The sequence below is a fragment of the Lepidochelys kempii genome, chromosome 2, assembly GCF_965140265.1.
Source record: "Lepidochelys kempii isolate rLepKem1 chromosome 2, rLepKem1.hap2, whole genome shotgun sequence".
Taxonomy (NCBI): Eukaryota; Metazoa; Chordata; order Testudines; family Cheloniidae; genus Lepidochelys; species Lepidochelys kempii.
Window position 1 is genome coordinate 134,922,691 of NC_133257.1, and position 21,763 is coordinate 134,944,453.

Consider the following 21,763-nt stretch of genomic DNA (forward strand, 5'->3'; position numbering starts at 1 on the left):
AGCTGGGAGCTGTGTGCACATGGGGTAGCTCAAGGTGCAGAGAGGGGGTAGCTGGGGCTGTGTGCACACGGGGTGGCTGGGGGTGCAAGGAGTGGGGTGGCTAGGGGCTGTGTGCAGGCAGGGGGGTAGCTCACGGTCCAGAGAGGGAGTAGTTGGGGCTCGGGGTCGGGTTTCAGCCACAGGGCCCCGCAGCCCGCTTGAAAGGGCTCATGGACTGCAGTTGAGAACCGCTGAGCTAGAGCATCTCTTTTATAAGACCTTCCTATGTCTTACTCACTTCTTGTAGTGCTGAAAGACAAAGGCTACACAACTCTCCAGGATGAAGCCATCAAGATATTTAATTCTCTGCAGCAGCTAGAGTCTATGTCTGATCCCATACCTATAATCCAGGGTATCCTTCAGACAGGGCATGATTTACGACCCCTTCGAGATGAGCTCTACTGTCAGCTCATCAAACAGACTAACAAAGTGCCTAACCCAGGGAGTGTGGGGAATCTCTATAGCTGGCAGATACTCACATGCATGAGTTGCACCTTCCTGCCCAGCCGTGGTATCCTCAAGTATCTGAAATTCCATCTCAAAAGGTAAGAGGCTACAAATACTTAGGATATAAAAATATAGTTTTCAGCTCTTTTTCTTCACTTTGTCTCCTCTCCTTGTAATTTTTCATAACAGTTTCCAATAAATAGGCATCTTTAGGGGAAGGGTTTAGGAATCCCTTGAAGTGTACCAAGTATTTCAACTACTGAATCTAAAATTTAGAGGAAAAGTAATCAAATTCATTTAAAATTTACATGGAATAATTTTAATAGACTTCAGTGGTATCTTTTGAAGAATTGGTTAGGACCTTATTCCTGCAAAAACTTACTCATGCGCTTAGCTTTATGCACAGTGCATAGTACTTTTTAAGTGAATGGCACTAATGACAACACCTAAAGTAAAGCAAATTCTCAAGTCTTTGCAGGATCAGGCCCTTCTTTTTGTGAACGGGCCCAGATCTTGCATTGACTGTAAAAACTCTTTACCTACAGAAGTAGTCTTAATGGTTTAGAGCAGGACTCCTGGGTCCTACTCCTGGCTCTCCCACCAACTTGTGCAAGTCACTTCACCTACTTATGCCAGTGTTTAGTGAGACAAGATAACTATGTTATGATGCTTAAAGAGATATTATGTTAAAATAAATATTTTTAAAAACCTCTCTTTTCTGCCATTTAAAGTGTTACTAATTAACTTTACTATTAAAAAGGAAACTGTTTTTAAAATTGATTCCCCCCTCCCCATTTTTGTTATCTACTTCATTCAGACAAAGAAATAGATTAGTCAGTTTCACTCTGGATTATAGGATCATTAAGTTCCCTTTTGGTTCTTATGTAGAAGAAGGGTACAAAGTGTCTGGGTCACTGGGAAAGTTATTCCTTTAAAAATAAACAATTTCTGTTGGAATTTAAGTCATGTCAACATTTCTACTGATGTTTGTATTGGTACAAAATCATTTTTTACAAAACCAAAGTTCTGCACCTGAATTATTTGTGTTGCTTTTAATTGCAAGTGTTCCTTAGTGTTTGTGAAGCATTTTGAGATCACTGGCTGAAAGGTATGAATGCAAATTTATTATTTAAAAACAGTAGTCACTGACTTTGAGCGTATGTTGGATTGGCAGAATTGGAATTTTGACAGAAAGGGATGCGGTTTTTTTAAGCATTTTTCACAGTATTTTAAATTTTCATAGTTGCACAAAATTATGGGTTTAAAGTTTTTTGTGTTTTTCTGATTTGTATCATTTTAAATCTTCACAGTTGTGAGAAATTATGCGAGGGTCAGATAATTATTTAATGACAGTAGGTGTTAAGATTAAAAAAGGCTATAACTTTATAACAAAGCATCACCATAATATGTCAAAATATACAAAGTAAATAGTGTTAAGTCAAACTAAGACATTATTAAGCAGCATTTTTCCTTCTTTGTCTAGCTATAAAAATTTTGATTATAGATGGAAATGTTTTTTGCCTGTGTGTGTGTGTGTAATGAAATTAGAGACAAGGTGGGTGAGGTAATATCTTTTATTGGACCAATGTCTGTTGGTGAAAGAGAAGTTTTTAAGCTTACACAGAGCTTTTCTTCAGGTCTGGGAAAGGTATTCAGGCTTTGTCTACACTAACCCTTTTGACAGCAAAACTTCTGTCAGTCAGGGGTGTGAAAAAAACACACAGCCCTGACCAACATAAGTTTCACTGACAGAAGTGAAAAAGTGACAAGGGGGGGGGGGTTCGAACTAAGATATGCAACTTCAGCTATGCTATTCGCTTACTCCTCCTGCCGAGGTGGAGTACAGGTGTTGATTTGGGGATCGATTAATCAGGTCTAGATGAGACGTGATAAATAGATCCCCAATAAATCGATCACTACCCGCTGATCCGGCAGGTAGTGAAGACGTATCCTTAGAGTGTCACAGCTAAGTACGAGGTGGAACAGATCATTTAGCATAAGGAGTTAACACACATTGTAAGACATCATTCAGGGTGAAGAAGTCAGTTAACACCTTTGCAGTGATGAGACAAAAATGGGAGGTTGGGAGGGGGGTTATTGGCTTACAGGTTGTTGTAATAAGCCATGAATCCAGTGTTTTTATTATGTCCATGATTTTTAGAGTGTAGCAAAGTTATGAATATAAGCTTCCTTTCCCAGACCTGAAGAAGAGCTCTGTGTAAGCTCAAAAGCTTGTCTCTTTCACCAACAGAAATTAGTTCATTAAAAGTTATTACCTCACCTTCTTGTCTCTCTAACATCCTGGGACCAACATGGCTACAACATTGTAAACAAGTATGGTGAAACTGACGTTTACTGATAAAAATCTAATCCTTCTACACCTATCTCTCTCTCTCTCTCTCTCTATATATATATATAAAATCAAGAACAAATCTTTAAAAATTGTTTGACATAGAATTGAGCAACCACAGGTATGTCCATGTTTCAGACTTTTGTGCTATATTGCTGCACGTTTAAAGGAAATCAGATTAGTTCCTGAATCCAAGCTATTTTATAACACAAGATAAAACCTCCAGTTTTCTTAAAACAATCGTCTGAATTTGTGTTTTATGTAATTGAGTTTTTCCTTTGTAGGTCGGTTGTAAAATATCAGTGCATAAGAATATCACAGTATAGTTGTAATCGTATAAACAGTACTTCCATGTGCCCATGGGTATGTCTACACTGCAGCTGGAGGAGTAACTTTCAGCTCATGTAGATTTATATACATTCACTTCGATTGAGCTAGCATGCTAAAAATGGCAGGGTAGTCCTGGGAGGTTAGGTACCTAGGGTCTCAGATGTCAGGCAGCTAGCCTCTGCTACCACCCTTGCAGGCGCTACTTTTCTGCTATTTTTAGCACAGTAGCTCAAATCAAATCTACCAAACGTACATCTGCCCAAGCTGGAAATTGCATCTCCAGTATAGACATACCCTCTGATTCGGGGATCTCGTAGCCCTTTTCACACGCCAATGAATTAAGCCTCACAATGCCCCTGTGAGGAAGGCGGTATTAAATCTGTTTTACAGATGGGCAGAGCATGGAATTTCTCTGAGCTGCAAGTTGTCTAAGGGTACCAAGGGCCGGACTCTGCAATGGTTACATTGTTGAGCACTTACCCAAACTGTCCCATTAAGGTCCATTGATTTACTTGTGTGAGTATCTACTCACCAACATGAGTAACTGTTATACAGTATAACCCAGCCAAGAGGCGATACCAGGAGTCCTGACCCTAACTGCTCTAGCTGGTAAACTACACTCCCTCCCTCCCGCCACTATGGCAATATTGAATAGTCAGGACACATTTTGTTGGGCTTTTTTCTTGCTTTTGGTTCTTTTTGGAGGGAAAAAACATTCTGAGCAAAACCAGAACGTATTAAGGCTATGTCTTCACTGTCAAAAAGGTTTGGCTTTACAGTGAGATAACTAACGTGATTGTTACCTTGCTGTGAAGTCCTAGTGGAAACAAAGCATCTATAGTTTTTATTATGAGGGAACTGGGCAAGATCAACACTAATGCCCTCCTTTACCCTCCACTCGGGCAATGGTTGATCTCACCTAACTTTTCCTCATGATGTAAACTATAGTGCTTGGTCACCACTAGGATTTTACATCAGGATAGCTAACATGCATTTGTTGTCATGCAGTTCTTTTTAGCAGTGAAGACAAGCTTCAATGTGTCAGTACACAGCTGTGCAGACTTGTACTAAGCACTGGAGCACTTTGTGTATCACCTCCTCAGTGTCATTTAGTCAAGGAGTCCCTGGGGCTCCCCTCAAATCTTCCATTTTATCAGCAGGTGATTTAAGTTCAGTGTTTGTCACACAGGGCTCGTGACCAGTTTCCAGGAACGGAAATGGAAAAGTATGCCCTCTTCACTTACGAATCTCTCAAAAAAACCAAATGCAGAGAATTTGTGCCGTCGCGGGATGAAATAGAAGCCCTGATCAGAAGACAAGAAATGACATCTACAGTTTATTGCCATGGTGGTGGCTCCTGTAAAATCACAATCAACTCCCATACCACAGCTGGAGAGGTGAGAAGAGGTAGTGACAGAGCAGGGCCTCGTGGGGATAAGTGTTAAATCTTGTGGACACTACCATTTTAGCCATTAATTCTCACTGAAACTCTGGAGGTGCTGAGGAGTTTTGGGCTCCACATTGGGCCCAGCTGATGGAGATTATCAGCATCTCTATCAGCGGAGGTGAAATTTCAAAGTTTGTTCAAGGAGACACTGATGAAACCTCTGCTTAGGAAACTATCTTTTCACTGGAAAGCCTTGGTGACCATTGATCTGTATCAAATCTGGTTTTGGGAAAGATACCTAGCAAGAATGTGGCGAAGTAACCCTGGTACTATCCAGACTTCATAGGAGTTATTCCACTATACCCAGGTGTAGATGAGAGCATATTTGTCCCCATGCCTGGAAAACTTACTTCAGACATTTGAGTTTGGGAAATTGGGGAGTTAAAACTGAAACTATTTTACATCGTTAACTGTTGCATGCTGCCATGTACCTGCACAATTCAATAATGTCTATCGCAAAAGGAAGCGCAATTGAAAATAGATAAGTATTTGGAGAAAACCATTGTTAAATCATTCTAGACAGTAGTGTGGCCACTTGTTTGCCCTAAAATGACTCCTACCTTGTCTTAATTTTCCTTAGACTAAATTACCCTCTAAGGTACTAACTTTTTTGTTATGTTTTGTTGATGTACTTTTTTCATTAGGTTGTTGAAAAGTTAATTCGAGGCTTAGCCATGGAGGATAGCAGAAATATGTTTGCCTTGTTTGAATACAATGGAACTACTGATAAAGCAATTGAAAGCAGGACTATTGTGGCTGATATCTTGGCAAAGTTTGAAAAGTGAGTCTCTTTCTCTGTGCTAATAAGCAGCAATTAAAAAAGAAAACTTCCTAACATCAGCGGTATGCTCAATTCTCCCTTTCTTTAGACTTGTTAGTGGTGAGGCAGCATATACAACTACATTCCACATACTGCTATTTCTGAAACACAGCATCTTTTTCAGAATGATTAATGAAGTGCTTGTAAACTTGATTTCCTCAATCTCATGACAATGAAATACATATTTTCCATCATGGTGGGTTTTGCATTCTGTTGTTTCTCTCTCTTTGTCTCCCCACCTCCCATTCTCCTCCCGCCTCCAACCCCAGTTATGTCTATGCTAGCCTTTTCTTCTCTAAAATTTCCCACCATTACCAGTAGTGGTGCAGCTCCATGGGTGGGAGCAGTGCCAGAAGCAACAATATAAACAGGATTCCACGCAGTCAGTGCTATTTGAACCACTGTCATTTTACCTTGCTTAGAGCATATGTACATGGCATGATGCTTCAGACACTAGTGCTCCAAACTATTCCTACTGCCAATGATCGCAATGGTGGGAGATTTTAGGAAAATATCCCTAGTGTAATTCAATGCTTAAATCCATATTTCTCTCCTTTTCTCTCATCTAAGGCTACTGTGCTCCGTGTTCAAAAATATTTGTAGCACCTCCTGCAGAGATTCCCTACCTTTTCAGTTGTCATTAGCCAATTAGACTTTCTGATATCATTGGTGCTTTTGTCTCATTACACATTGTTCAAAATTTTGTTCATTGGATTATTGATGGTTTTTGGTGGAAACAGTTGCCTCAAATCAGAAGCAACATTTGTAATAGTCTTTTTGTAACCGATTTACAGTCATGAGCAAAGTCATCCTTTAAAGCAAATTCAAAATACTGGACCAAATTCTTGATCTGTTACTCTGGTGTAACTCTAGAATAACTCCACCAATGTCAACAAAATTACTCCAGGTTTACACTGAATATAACGCAGAGTAGAATTTCATTGCTGTCTTGTGTGGAATCCTCAATGTTTTGTCAATTTAGAAGATAGTTCTGGTCACTGATGTCTCTTCCAAACTTCTGTTTCTAGGCTTGCTGCCGCTTCAGAAGCTGGGGACATGCCATGGAAGTTCTACTTCAAACTTTACTGCTTCCTGGACACAGAAAATGTGCCAAAAGACAGTGTGGAATTCGCATTTATGTTTGAGCAGGTAAAGAATGGGGGAAAGGAGATTTATTTTCTTTTGGAGGGACGAGGAGGACAGGAGATCAAGGCAACAGAAACAAATGCTTAACATGCCAGATGGGAAAGGACTATGCATTCCCAGAGATGATTGCTCAGAACAGGAGGCTTTCCACATTAAGTTTTAGGGCTAAATTCAGAGATGAGTCTAAGATAATGTGTAAACTGCACTGTTTCCCCCACCCACCCTTTGCTTGTACACTGCAGCAGTTTAGACTACTTTGCCCACTCCTAGTCTCTCACTGGTACCATTACGTTACCTACACCCTCCCTTACACATAACATTTGAATTTGGTTCACTGCATGTAAAATAGCATTATTTACACAACTAGAGTTCAGAAGAGAAGGATATAATAGGAAAAGCGATTGGCAAGAGCTATAAACATACTGGTCAAAATAATCTCTTTGTCCTTGCTATAAATGTAAGTCTTCCAGCTTCTCAGTATGCAAGTCACTCTAGTTTAGACACCTTTGGATTCCCTTAGTCTACACTTATTTTGTACATTTAATCTGAAGAAATAATAAATATTTGAATCAAGTCCTCAGATGGTGTAAACTGGGTAGCTCCATTTACTTCACTGGAGCTACACTACTTTACACCAGCTGAGGACCACCTGGGTCTTCATGATCACTTACAACCCCTTATGCTTCACCTCTGAATTTTGCCCCAAGTTTTATGACCTTTTTTCTTCCTAAACCCCCTTATTGTTCAGTCGAAATCATAACGCAATCCCCCAGGGATGGGAACCTGGATGTGCATCCATATATGCTCTTAAGTAGGAACAAGAAATAGAAAAGGTAAATAGAAAAGGGAACAATGAGTTTCCACAGAAATACATAAGGGTTGGCTTTGGGTTTTTTTGTTTGTTTTTTTTAAACACCAAGACTTATACTGGCAACTGAAGACAGCTAATAGCTCTTCAATTTTTCAGCAGTAGATTAGAGTTTAATAAGCTTGGTAATAGGCAGTCTGGCTCCCCCAGTACCCATCAGATCACTGTGATAAGTAATGAATGTGCTGTACTCACCCTACAATGGGGTTTATTATTGCAAAAGGACAAAACTGGTAATAAACGAAATGGGTTTGTGGGTGTAAATTAATCTTAAAATAAATATTGACAGGAAACAGTTTGTTTTTTTTTATAACAAGCCCTCTATTATGCCAGCAAAGATTCTCACTCTTGGGATTTATTATTGCAGAATGTTTTAGCTGTTGATTCATTTTGTGCCACATTGTGAAGGTCTAAGGAAAGCCCTTCAGTAAGCTGTCATCTTCTCTGTCTAGTGACCACTTTAAAATGTCCCTAGGGCTTCCCGTATAAGTATATTTGGTTTGACCTTTTGTTTCTTCCGTTGACCTAGCACGGTTTACAGTAGCTAGGTCAACTTAACTTTTTAGTTAAGACCTGGCTTAAGTAGCCACATTATAGACACAGTCCTTCTGGTCTACCTGGGGGGCTCCCTTCAGAGCTCCTTAATTACTACTCCTTGTTTAAGAGTAACAGACGTGTTAGTCTGTATTCGCAAAAAGAAAAGGAGTACTTGTGGCACCTTAGAGACTAACCAATTTATTTGAGCATAAGCTTTCGTGAGCATAAGCTTTCGTTGCATCCGATGAAGTGAGCTATAGCTCACGAAAGCTTATGCTCAAGTAAATTGGTTAGTCTCTAAGGTGCCACAAGTCCTCCTTTTCTTTTTACTCCTTGTTTACTCCACTGTCAGCACAGATCTCTGACGCTGAACCGGCTACCACTGCAGTACTCAAAGCCCCTGCCAGTCTAGAGAGAGATTATTAGGCATTGAACAGCCAAGCAGTTTGTTTATATGAAACTTGAACAGAATCATTAAGAAAATCCTTTAGATAATATAACCTAGAAGAGCTGTGGAGCACTGAAGTGCTGTCTTCTGAAAATCACATTGTGGTAGTGATCTGAACTGCAGACAGGTGCTTGCAGAGTTTGCAATTAAAATGAGTGCAATTATATGAAGGCAATTTCCTCAGAGAATCTGCCTCTTCACTTTCTTATGGCAACTATGAGCACACCATGGTCACTCAAGCACTCTGTGTATATTGATAGGAACAACAGTAATCCAGCTAGACAGCATAGAGCATTCAATCTTGAAAATGAATTTTATGGATATATCTTAAGGATGTGATTGTGATGTGGGTTCAGCCATGCTGCTCCCATTTTTATCCACTGCACAGGTTTGCTGCCAAGTAATTGGTATTATTTTATCAGTTAAAAATCAGTGTCTCCAGTTTTGAATTTTTGTGTCTCTAAACCTATGAACGGTTTTAACATCTAAAGTTAACCCTTACACTGAAGACAGTTTGACACTAAGGTGCTCCTTCACTACTTAACTCTGCTGCACACGTGCACACACACAGCCTCAATCCAACTATCCATCTCTTTCCCTCCGCTCTTTTCCCCAGTACACCTGGTTAGACAATCATGTTTTTCTCCCTCCCCTCCATGGAAAATTTGACACCCCCCCAAAAACAAACAAAAAAAACCCCCACAAACACTTATCAAAAATTTTCCACAGAAAAAATTGACTTTTCGGAGGGGCGGGGGGGGACTGAAAACTTTTGGCTGAAAATTTCAATTCAGAAATGCGCAGTGAGTTGTAGTTTGGCTTCCTCTTGCCCTTGCTCCTTTATGGGCTGGACTACATCTCTCACAATGCACCATGATCTCTCTTTTTGATGAGTTAGTACAGTGCATCATCATCATGGAAGATCTAGTCCAGCTGGGCAGCCCGACACATAGAGGGGAACCGGGACATGAGTCACTTGAACGATGACTCCCATAAGGCACCATAGCAGCATTTCCAAACTGAAAGTTTCTGATTTGTTGATGGTCAACATTTTCCACAAAAAGCAGACACTTGTCACAAATTTCATTTTGTCAAAAAAAAGTTTTCTTGTCAAACCAGCTGATGGAAATTTTTCAACAAGCCCTGTAATCCAGACTAGTTTCTTCTCCCCAATTTCTGCCTCTGCTACTGCTGCCTGGTTCCCTCTCTGACCCCACTATATTCCCCACTGACCCCTTGCTGTTCTTGGCTTGATAATCCAATTAAGAAGGCACATTGAGATACTTCCCACTCACGATTCCTGACCTACCCTGCCTCTCTTGTCTGCTAGAGACAGTCTCTCAAATCCCCACACTAGCTGTCTATACCTACTCCTAGGAAAAAGCCAGTTTGCAAATATTATCTAGTTTCCAAAGAGTTAAGTCCTACTATCCGTGCGTAAAGCTAGCGTTCTTCTTACTTCCCATTAGGCTCATGAGGCAGTGATTAAAGGACACTACCCTGCTCCTGAAGAAACCCTCCAGGTCCTTGCTGCCTTGCGACTCCAATATCTACAAGGAGACTACAGTCTGCATACCACCATGCCAGAAATAGAAGAAGTCTATCCCTTACAAAGACTGAAGTCTCGTATTACACAGTCTACTAAAATGTTTACCCCAGCAGACAGGATTGAGAGGAAGCGAGCCAGCTTTCTTGAAGGAACGCTGAGGAGGAGTTTCCGCAGTGGCTCCATCAGCAAACAGAAGATGGAGGAGGAGCAGATGTTGGATATGTGGATCAAAGAGGAAGTCTCAGCTGCAAGGACTAGTGTTATCGACAAGTGGAAAAAACTTCAGGGAATGAACCAGGAACAGGCTATGGCCAAGTACATGTATTTGATTAAGGAGTGGCCTGGCTATGGGTCAACGCTCTTTGATGTGGAGGTGAGCAAGACATACTAAGCATTGTCAGTAACCCATTGGTGAGTTGCTACTATTCTAGACAATGAGCTCGATACCGAAGTGTCCTCTCTGAACGTAACAATATATTATTTCAATGAATATTGCTATCTTTCTCTTGGAGGAGAGAAGGCTGGCATATGGAGTATTTAGTTAAAAGGCACTCTAGTTATAATATAATGCCCAATGTAGACATTTATATTTGTCTATTAATGAACCATAATATTTTTCTACAAGATCAAATAACTGCCTCCCATAAAAAAATTGGCAGGAGGGAGAATAGAAAATATCGTACAGAATGTTGTATTACCTTTATTTGAACTTTGATTTAGGGTGCACAGAAGACGACCTCAGCACTAAGTGGTGGTGTTTTTTTTCCCCAAGTTTTCCTGAATGTTCATTTATACTCTTTCCTTCACTAGTGTAAAGAAGGGGGTTTCCCACAAGAACTCTGGTTGGGAGTCAGTGCTGATGCAGTTTCTGTCTACAAGCGTGGAGAAGGCAGGCCTTTAGAAGTGTTCCAATATGAACATATTTTGTCCTTTGGGGCACCACTTGCCAACACCTACAAGATTGTGGTGGATGAGAGAGAACTGCTTTTTGAGACCAGTAAGGTAAGTAAAGAGCAAGAGGAATTTTTAATATGCTCTTCTTGTTAATTTCATCTCTTATTAACTAGCACTCTTTTTCAAGGTAATACTTTTAGCTTAGTTTTTAAAGGTTTAAATATAATTTTGTAGATTTTGCATCTAAAACATACTGATTTTTAACAATAGTCAAAGTAGAGTAGAGGCAAAACAGAAATAGGGTAGAAACTACTAAGTTTCTAAGTATTTGTGTTAACTAACAGTAAGGGTTTTTTTGTAAGTGGTTAGATAATGGAAGTCATACCACTATTTTATGTGGTGAGATGCATTATTATATCACATTAAAAGGTTTGAGTTATTTTTACTCTTTTGGCAGGTGGTTGACATCGCAAAACTGATGAAAGCTTATATCAGTATGATTGTGAAAAAACGTTTCAGCACCTCTCGATCAGTGAGTAGCCATGGGAGTCAAAGCAGCTCCAGGTGAAAACAGAACCAGTCTCACTGTGCCATTACTCTCAAAAGATATCACTGCTGGCCTGAAAATACTGATCAAATTTGTCAACAAGCTACCCAAGAAACAGAATTTTGGGGGAATCGTCAATCAAAGTTTTTTTTTCAGGTGGCCTCTGTAAAATATCAACTTAAATAGCCAAACGTTTTTAGTATATGACTAACATTCTTCAAAATTTCCAAAGCTTTTTTACCTTTAGTTGACATACTGTATGCCTTAATACAAGCAGTAAGAAGTGCCTTAAGACATTAAAACCATCTTGCATATACATAAATTGTGGTGTTGAGCGGGATGTGCTTTTTCCCCCTGTTCAGAATACTAAGAAAAGATGGAAGAGGAGGAGTTAATTCATCCATAATGCACTAACCTACTGGCCTGATCCATGTGTGGGGGAGAAAGTATTTTTGTCGGAATGCTGCTGGCAGCCTTCCTTATGGACTTAGTTAACAGTGTGTTTTGTTTTCATGGATGCATGCTTCTGTGTGCATGCATATGACCTATGTAGATTCTAATTTTATTCCATATTTCACAAGCATTTAAAGCAAAGGGAATAATGATGTGCAATGATGTAAACAGTCTTTCTGTAAATTATAATAGTCCAGAGAGTTATAGTTGTTTCAATTTTACAGTTACTTTTATAAGCCAGTTTTATTAACAAATCAAAATCTGGGACTTTCATATCTTTTTGATTTACTATTACAAATGTATTTTACCACATATGTAGCAAGTCTGCATTCTGTATGTGCTGTATTATAAATAGATATGTAGCTGAGCAACTATTTATAAACTGCTCTAATAAGGAAATGCAGTTACAATATTCTTTAATTTGTTTCAATTTAAAATTTTAAATATTAAACTTTTCTTTTAAAGATGCTATTCTTATAAAACTCTGATTGGATGCTCCAAAATAAACCAATCAGAAAAGGTCAGAACCCTTCAAAGTAGAAATTAAACAGGAGAAAAATTATATATAGTTAAACTATTGTATTGTTATAAATGCCTCTCAATATTTTACCCTGCTGCCTAATGATGGTTCTTGACAAAGCACCTGTAAATAAGTCAGTGCTATCAGCCACTAGTAAAGCTGATTTGGGACTTTTATTTTTGTATGGAAAAGTTGTAATATAAAGGTAAAACTTGAATTGATAATGTCTTTTGTCCATAGCAATAAATATATAAACATGTACTAGCCCTTATTGACGACCTCAGCCTTTAAGAAATATTGATTATTTGCTCAAAGAAAGTCCAGCAATAAAAGATCCTAGTTAACATACTTATTTCCCATTTATATTGAATCTGGTTTCTAGAAAAACACTAGTAGTCTTCCAACTTTTTTGGCACAAGAATATGAATACACTTCAAACTGGAGTTGCTTTTACATTTGTGATGGTATTTGTGTTTTACATCGAGTAAAGAAAAGTATAGCAATATATAAATGCTTCTAATATATCCAGCTTCCAAAAGCCCAAACTACCTGCTTGGTAATAAGCTTCATGAATAACAAAAATTGGTATTCTACAAACAATCCACAAATAGCTAAAGATATGGGTGCAGCCTGGGGAAATGTGGGAGGAATCAGGGAAATGCTAAAGCGTGAGAATTGTTGAGTTCTTCCTGTACAATGTAAAATCTCTCTGGAAACAATGCAGTTAAACATAAGAACTTTCACTTGTGCTGCCCTAGCAATCAATAACTTAGTCAGCAACCAGACATACCCTAGGGGTGAACAGCATACATTACAGCAACTTTGAGCATACACAAGCATGACAAATGTATGACCAAGAGAGGTCTTCATCACAAGCTGCAAGGGGCTTGAAAAAAAGCTTGCCACAAACAGTAGCCCCTCATACCTGCTGCAGAGAAAATGTAGCTACTTATAGGGCCCTATGAAATCCATTTTATTATTGTGGATTTTCTGATTTTGTTTTTTCCATTAAAAAAATTCCATCTTTATGGTTTGTTAATCAAAATTGTTTGATACATTAACAATTAAGTAGCCTTACTATAAATGCATAAAAATGTTCAGAATTGGACTGCAATGGGAAAAACTAAATTGAAGGGTTTATTTTTGTAAAATCAAACAAAATATCCTGCAGATATACAGTACAAGGCAAAGGTAACACATTTTAAATCACTTTTTAAAGTAGCATTTGGTAATATGACCAAAGTGACATTGCTGAACAGTAACACGAGAAGGCCCCAGAAGTAAGAGTCTCTTATAGTATCAATTTAACTGAATTCATATTTGAATAATTAACAAAATTAAAAATGCACTAAACATAAAATAATCCATCCTTGCAGCAGACACATTGTTGCCATTTTAAATTAAACTCAGTACTTTGAAGGAATGCTTATATTAATTTCAGATTTGATTAAATAATTTCAACCTATTAAATCAACAGTTTATTGCTGAGTAGAATTACAAATTGATAAACAGTCATTATTTTAGACATCTTCCTTGTGGTAATTTATGGCTAGCCTTTTAGTGTTTTTCTCAGAAAGCGATTCCCTCTTCTCTGTAAGTAGATTTTTTATATTAAAGCTTCTCTTTGTGTCTACAGAGCTTACAGGGAAGAAGATGTAAGATAGGACAACCTCTGCTCCTTTAGGCATTCGTCTCTTCATATCACACACATACACGTTCTGGTTTTATGGGTGTATGTGTGTCTTTGAGGTGTGAGACACTGATACCACATAAAGGAGCGTGAAGAGGTTCTTTCAGATGAACCTGTGCTCCCTTGAGCACTGAATACTTTCAATGACATTGCGCCCTGAGGGAATGTCAGCTTCTCCCTTACCGTGATGCCAATGTCCCAGAGGAGCACCTCACCTCCACTGCAACTCCTGGCATGAAACTGACACAGCAAAGAAACTGAATTCTCAGAAGCTGCCCTTAAATCCCAGATGCTAGCCTCTCTCCCCTAACCCCTGCACTCCCGGATGGCCCTAGCCCCCTGCACCTTCTCCCCATACCCTCTGGTCTCTTACCTCCAGTGGCTGCAGCTGCAGGTAGAGCAGCCCTCCCTGCCCAGTTGCCAGTGTGAGCTTAATGCCAAGCAGAGCCTGAATTCCATGTCATTGTTTTGATTCTGTGACTTCGTCAGTGTTCTCATTAACAGGGATTTCATAGCGTCCTATATTTAGTGCTACACAGCTTTCCAGAGGTGCTACCCTCACTCCCTGAGATTTTTTTACATCAGTTTCTCAGAGAATCCACAGCACAGCATGTAGCAAACTTACTGTGCTTATGAGTGGCTGATCTCTTCACACATATCTGATCATTCCATTCCTTTTCCCCTCCTGACCAAAAGAGGAGCATATCCTAAAGGAGATTTCCTGTAGCGTAACAACATAAGGCGATGGGGGTGAGAGGAACAACACATGGCAGCAAGAACATTAAATTGCAATATACATATACTTTAGGTGCATTGTAAGGTATAAGACAAAAATCAGAAGTCCGGTTGTTAGATTGTCCACATGTATTCCACTTCCGGTGCGTGTGTGCCCTACCCTGTGAGACTGGAATCATTCTGAATAGCAGTGTCGGTTGGGCCACAGTTGGGCCATCCAAAGCAGAGGGAAAAAAGGGTAGGGCAGCTTCAACTGCTCTCCCATTCCTTCTTGCTGCCCATGACTGCAAGGTGGAACACTGGCAGTGTCTGCATTTCAACATACTGTGCAACTTTATTCTTCCAGTTGTTAGTTCTAATTTGTTGTTGTTTTCAGCCCATTGGCAATAAAATAAAATCTTAGATTGATAACGGAGGTCTTCAAATCCTTGTGCTGCCTCTGTGCACCAACCACAACACCCCTTGAACGTGGTGGAGTCATACTCCCCAGGATTCAAGATCTGCCCCTCTTGTGAGGGAGACACAATGATGGACACACAAAGTGCCGTCTCCGTCTGGGGTAAGTGCCTTGATCACACAAGTGTTCTACATGCTGCACCTTTTCTAAAAGGGCCCCAGACCAGAGTCTCATTTGAAACTCTTCCTCCCTGAGAGCTCCATGAGGGCTTCCTCAGCACTGGAGGCAGAGACAACTCCATGACTGGACCAGGCTACTTTTCAAAGCACTAGGTAAGTCAATAGTTCACCCAAGTCCAGAGCTCATCCAGCACTGAAGTCCCACTCCTCAGCCACAGAGTTGGCCAGAGCCTCCCTCGTGTCTTCAGTTCAGTTCTCGGAAGACAGAGGCTGCAAGAAATAGCGATCCCATGGTGACCAGAGACCCAGATCTCACCAAGCAGGTCTAGCACAGGTGACACATTAAGGCGAACACCAGGGCTCACTGAGGCCTCAGTGCTGAGTGGTCACTACAAGACCTCTGCATAATAACTGTATGCCCTTAATGAGTCCGCTCTCAGCAACTGCAGACTGACTCTCATAAACAGACTAGGGAATGGTGACCTAGATTAAATTTCTATAATAAGGATACACAACTTGTTAAACTGTACTCAGAGTAGTTATCAATGGTTCACTGTCAAACTGGGAGGACATATCTAGTGGGATCTTGCAGGGGGACTGTCCTGGGTCCAGTATTAGTCAATGTTTTTATTAATGACTTAGCTAACAGAATGGAGAGTATGCTTATAAAAGCTGTGGATGACACCAGGTTGGGACAGGTTGCAAGCAGCTTGGAGGACAGGATTAGAACTGAAAATTACCTTGACAAATTTTGAAATCAACAAGATAAAATTCAGTAAACGTAAGTGCAAAGTTCTACATTTAGGAAGGAAAAACTAAATGCACGATTACAAAATGGAGATAATTGGATAGGCAGTAAAACTGCTGAAAAGGCTCTGGGGGTTATAGTAGATCACAAATTGAATATAAGACAACTGTGTAGTGCAGTTGCAAAAAACACTAATCATTATATGGTGTATTAGCAAAAAAGTTTTATATGTAAGACAGAGGATTAGCTGTCCTGCTCTGCTCAGTACTGGTGCAGCCTCAGCTGGAGTACTGTGTCCAATTCTTGGTGCCATGCTTTTGGAAAAATGTGAACAAACTGGAGAATGTCCAGAGGAGAACAAAAATGATAAGTTTAGAAAACTTGATATATGAGGAAAGTTTACAAAATCCTGAGCATGTCTAGTCTTGAGAAAAGATGACTGAAAGGGGACCCGATAACATATTTGATAACTATTAAAGACTATTAAAGATAGGACAGTGATCAATTGTTGTCCATGACCACTGAAGGTAGGACAAGACGTAATGAGCTCAATGTGTAGCAAGGGAAATCTTGTTAAGATATTGGAAAAAACTTCCTAACTATAAAGGGTACTTAAGCACTGGAATAGGTTTCTAAAGTTGTGGAATCCCCATCATGAGAGGGTTTTAAGAACAGTTTGAACAAAACCGCCTGGCAGGGATGGTCCAGGTATACTGGGTCCTACCACAGCACAGGAGAATTGACTAGCTTACCTCTCAAGGTCCCTTCCAGTACTACATTTCTATGAAGCACTCAGTACTGACACTTCTGGTACCAAGGACCTCACCACTGGAGTCCGAGCTGAACGAGTATTGTGCCCCACCCCTGAGTGAAGATTTTAGGATTGAGGGTCAACCCTCAGAAGGAGCCAATCCTAGCACCAAATGCACTGACAAAATATATGAGTTCTCTACACACACTAATAGTGACTATGCTTCCTGAGATCTTGGCACCACAGCCTCTATTTATGGCACCCACCCAATTCACAGTACTAGAAGACCTATTGGTAACCTCCCCCCCCCCCCCCCCCGAGAAAACAATCTGAACCTCAACCATACCAGAGGCAGACAGTAGTCCTCTTACTTTTATGGTGAGTAAAGATCATTCAAACCTCTAAGGAAGGGTCATAGGTTTCAGAAGAGGAACCCTCTGCTGCTGCTTTTTCTGTTGCACATGCGCCACCTTACTCCTGCCATCAAGTTTGATGGTGCGGTCAGGATCCATTCCTCCTCCCCATTTGGGAGCCATTTACCGTTTTTTTTTTTAAGGGACAGATGGGTGCAGATTACCTCAGACCATTGGGTCCTGGAGATGATAGACAAGGTACTCATTTCCAAATCCCCAAATCCTTCCTATCTTTTCTCCCCATCCCCACTGGGGGACTCCTCTCATGAGTTATTGCTCAGGAAGGAAGTGGACTCCCTTCTGCAACTCGGAGCAGTGGAAAAAGTATCCAAAGAATTCCAGGACAAGGGGTTCTACTGTTACTATTTCCTGGTTCCAAATAAATATAGGGGATAGCACCCCATCCAAGATCTTCAATAGCTCAACAGGTTTATCTGTTGGTTTAAGTTCAGAATGAACACTGGATCCTTACGACAAATACTTTCATATTGCAAATTTACCCAGACCACAGGAAATACCTCATTACCAATACAGAGTGCTCCCCTTCAGCCTCTCCACACCTTTGAGAATCTTTACCAAGTGTCTGATGATCATGCCTGCATATTTGAGAAGACAAGGAATCTAGATTCACTCTTTCCTTTACGATTGTCTGATCTGAAGTCAATCACTGTAGCCAATGAACAATTCTTTCCAATTAATCTTACATAAGAACATGTTCCATCTAACCCAGTATCCTGTCTCTTGACAGTGGGCACTGCCAGGTGCTTCAGTGGGAATGAACAGAGGAAAAGGTTACTCACCCTGTGCAGTAACTCTAGTTCTTCAAGATGATTGTCCCTATGGATACTTCACTTTAGGTGAATCTGTGTCCCTGTGCCTGCGATTGGAGAATTTCAAATGCAGTGCCTAACTGGGTCGCACATGTGCTGTCCCCATCTTGTGCCACCTCTGGTGGTTACATAGCGCTATGCAATCAATCCCCCGCTCCGTTCCTTCTCTACCACAGTGTCTTTAGCGTGAAAACTCTGAAGGGGGGGGGGGAGAAAGGAGAGTAGTGGAGCGCCCACAGGGACAACCATATCTAAGAACCTCAGTTGCCAGTGTAGACATAGTCTAAGTGTTGATCCATCCTTATAAATAAAGACAGCCTGAAGGCAACCTCAAAGCATGCACAGTGGACATTAAAACCTGGAAACCTGTTGCACTGGACAGACCCAGATGGAGAGGTCTGTGCCAGGAGGCCACGTCCACTTTTGAGAAGTGGCATGTGAGGTCTCTGCAGGAGAAGAGAGCATGTCATAAGACTAATGCCTCAAACCCTCATTGCAACAATGGTTACACTTCCAGACATGCAACCATATTTGCAAATCCAGGGTCAGACTCACTTTCCAAGTAAGAAGCCATAAAAACAAAAACTCACAACTCAAGTCAACACTAGCTGAACATTCATCTGTCAAAGTGACAGGAGAATCCAGAATGCCAAACAATGCCACCTTGTCAAGCAGCTCCTTTGAAGTCACCGCTGCTGAGAGAAATGGAGGCCTTTTCAGAAATGTCATTTGCACAAAAACAAACCAAAACCCACGCCAAACAAAACACCCACAACACCAACAAGCCATATGACTTTTAAAATGCAGAATGTGGTCCATTGTCTAAAAGACCTGAAACCTAACTGCGGTCATAAAACCAGTGATCTTGAATACCAGCACTTTTTATAAGACAAGGGGGAGGTGCAAGTGCTCAGCCCTGCTAAAAATCAGATGTTTTAATATGGAATTAGGAGGCACACATTAAACAACAATTTTTGAAAAATGTCAACCTTTGTGCTGAACAGGCTTTACAAGCCAGCATTACATGGAATTTCTTGCTAGTTCTGTAAATCAGAGGTTCTCAACCAGGGGAAATGCGTACCCCCAGTGGTATGCAGAGATCTTCCAGGGGGTACATCAACTCATCTAGATATTTGTATAGTTTTACAACAGGCTACATAAAAAACGCTAGAGAAGTCAGTACAAACTAAAATTTCATACAATGACTTGTTTATACTGTTCTACTCAAACGTCAGTACAATATTTACATTCCAATTAACTTATTTTTATAATTATATGGTAAAAATGAGAAAGTAAGCAATTTTTCAGTAATAGAGTGCTGTGACACTTTTATATTTTTTATGTCTGATTTTGTAAGCAAGCATAGGCACCAACTTCCCCTCCCAGGGTGCTTGACCCCTTGCGCCACCCCGCCCCTGCTCTGCCTCTTTACCACCACCTGCCCGGAGCACGCCGCATCCCCACTCCTCCCCCTCCCTCCCAGAAAGTCCTAAGCACCACCAAACAGGTATTAGGAGGCGGGCAGGAAGCGCTTGGAGGGGGAGGTGGGTGAATGTGGCACTCTCAGGGGAGGAGGAGGTGAGGAGGGGATGGGGGCAGGGGGAGCTTGGCTGCTGGTGGGTGCAGAGCACCTGCTAACTTTTCCCTGTGGGTGCTCCAGCCCCGCAGCACCCACTGAGTAGGTGCCTATATAAGCAAGTAGTTTTTAAGTGAGGTAAAACTCGGGGGTACACAAGAAAAATCAGACTCCTGAAAGGGGTACAGTACTCTGGAAAGGTTGAGAGCCATGGCTGTAAATCATCCTTGACAACATAAAGATGACATCAACCAGGGGAGGTAGCAGTCAGAAAGTGAAGGTTACTTGCTTGTAACTGGAGATCAAAAAAGCAGCACTGCATGTTTTGCCACATTTTGTCCCTCTGTCAAGAAAGCATTGGCCAATCTCCTCTGATCGTTCAGTAAATCTTGCACAAATGTAGCCATTTTCCCACTGATGAAATTGGTAGCGGGCTATTATCACCTGGTACTTAGCTATTCTAATACCAAGAGATAAAGGGGGAAAAACTCTTTCTTCCAAGGGCATCCAATTCCCTCCCTTCTTTATCTGTAGGAGTCAAATGGGCTTGACCAGGTCTAAGTTTATTACTCACAACTGCAACTGCCAAAGAATTTGGGGTGGTGAAAGTCTGAAAATATTAAGTCCCTTCATGTGGGATTTGATACAGTTTATCTGCCTTCTTAAAATAGGCTGGCAGGAAGTAGGATTAACCCAAACTGCTTTAGCAGGTTGCAAAAGACCACCCAGAATTGATAAAGACATCCTGTTCTTTGATGGAGCCCCAAGAATATTAAAGCCAATATCAAATGGATGTGAAGCCTCTTCTATAACCATTGAAGGTAAATTAAAAGTAGATGCCATTCAATCCATCAATTCATGTAAATGTGAAGCATCTTCTGACCAGAGATGAAACAGAAACAATGCTCACATTTTCATGAGGACAAAAGTCTGGTGCTACAAAAAAGGAGCCAACTCTTCTTCTTCAGATAGTGTGTCAGGTACCAATGTCTGGGGTGCAGACAGCTCCAGTAGAATCAGATTCAAAGATTCCTCTACACCCAGACCCTTATCTGCTGGAATATCACTACTCCATCCATACTGTGGATGACTCAAGAACTTGCGAGGCAAGCCCAGTAAGATCACCAAGCCCAAGATGGACATTCTCTCCAATAATTAGGATCAGGGAACATACCCATAGTATGTGGAGGCAAATTGCCCACAAGACTGAGGACCACCAGCCCTGAGTGGCTTAAACTGGGGGTGTGGGAGCTCAGGTCTTTTGAGTCCTTCTTGATCCTCATACAACTGTGGAGCCATTCTGCAGTAGATCTTAATGGAGATAACACTGGCGGATGAAGAGACATGAAAAGTGAGAAAGGTCTGCGTGGTGATCCTGTAGGAGTCTTGGGAGATAGAGGTGGAGATGACTGCAGAGAAAGACTTATCATACCCTCTTTTCAGGAGTAATGGATTTAGGCCTTGGATTTAACCATCCAATTCTTTCCTTCTATCCCCCAACAATTTCTCACTTGGATCTGAAGAACAATCAGATGTCACATCAGATCTGCTACTACCCTCATAGTCCTCTTCAGATATGACATCGCCACCAGGATTTGTAAAACAACAGTGCTGAACTTACAAACTTAGGCATCACTGGATCTGGACTGAGACTTAAATGGGATCATAAAGTAGAAAGTGGAACTGACTTGAGTCTCAGAATCAGAACCGTGGAAGACTAATCCAAATCAGAAGCATCTGTTAAATCTGACCCATGGGATCTGGCACTGCCAACAGTAGCAATCTTCTTGGTTATCTTCTTAGAAACCAGCACAATTGAAACTGATGGTCTTGGCATAGGCTCCTTATCTGCGGTCTGGAAAGACGTTGCCTCCTACACTTTAGCAGCCTTAATAGGAAGATTCGATGAACTGGAACCCGAATGTGGAACATCAGTCAGAACCAATAAAGACACAAATCCCTGGAACTTCTTTGGGTTTACCCTTACCTGACGATGCAGTCAGAGCTGATATAGGTCTCTTAGCCTTCAGATCTCAAGATCTCCCGTTA

General features: G+C 40.8%; 1 protein-coding gene and 1 long non-coding RNA gene across 3 annotated transcripts in view; one reads left to right on the top strand and one right to left on the bottom strand.

Annotated features, from left to right (window-relative positions):
• Positions 1-12,715, top strand: part of MYO10 (myosin X) — a 281,597-nt gene extending 268,882 nt beyond the window's left edge. The window contains exons 35-41 of the mRNA XM_073332289.1: positions 287-584; positions 4,356-4,563; positions 5,258-5,394; positions 6,462-6,582; positions 9,902-10,354; positions 10,792-10,983; positions 11,333-12,715. Of these exons, the coding sequence (XP_073188390.1) occupies positions 287-584; positions 4,356-4,563; positions 5,258-5,394; positions 6,462-6,582; positions 9,902-10,354; positions 10,792-10,983; positions 11,333-11,443 (1,520 nt within the window). The 3' untranslated portion in view covers positions 11,444-12,715. The remainder of the gene's footprint in view (positions 1-286; positions 585-4,355; positions 4,564-5,257; positions 5,395-6,461; positions 6,583-9,901; positions 10,355-10,791; positions 10,984-11,332) is intronic.
• Positions 1-21,763, bottom strand: part of LOC140907099 (uncharacterized) — a 174,998-nt gene that overhangs the window by 121,226 nt on the left and 32,009 nt on the right. The window contains exon 3 of one of the 2 annotated variants that reach the window (XR_012157373.1): positions 13,510-15,666. The exons of the other annotated variant lie outside the window; for it this stretch is intronic. This is a non-coding gene — a long non-coding RNA (uncharacterized lncRNA). Of the gene's footprint in view, positions 1-13,509; positions 15,667-21,763 lie in introns of those variants that run through there. 2 annotated transcript variants of the gene reach the window in all.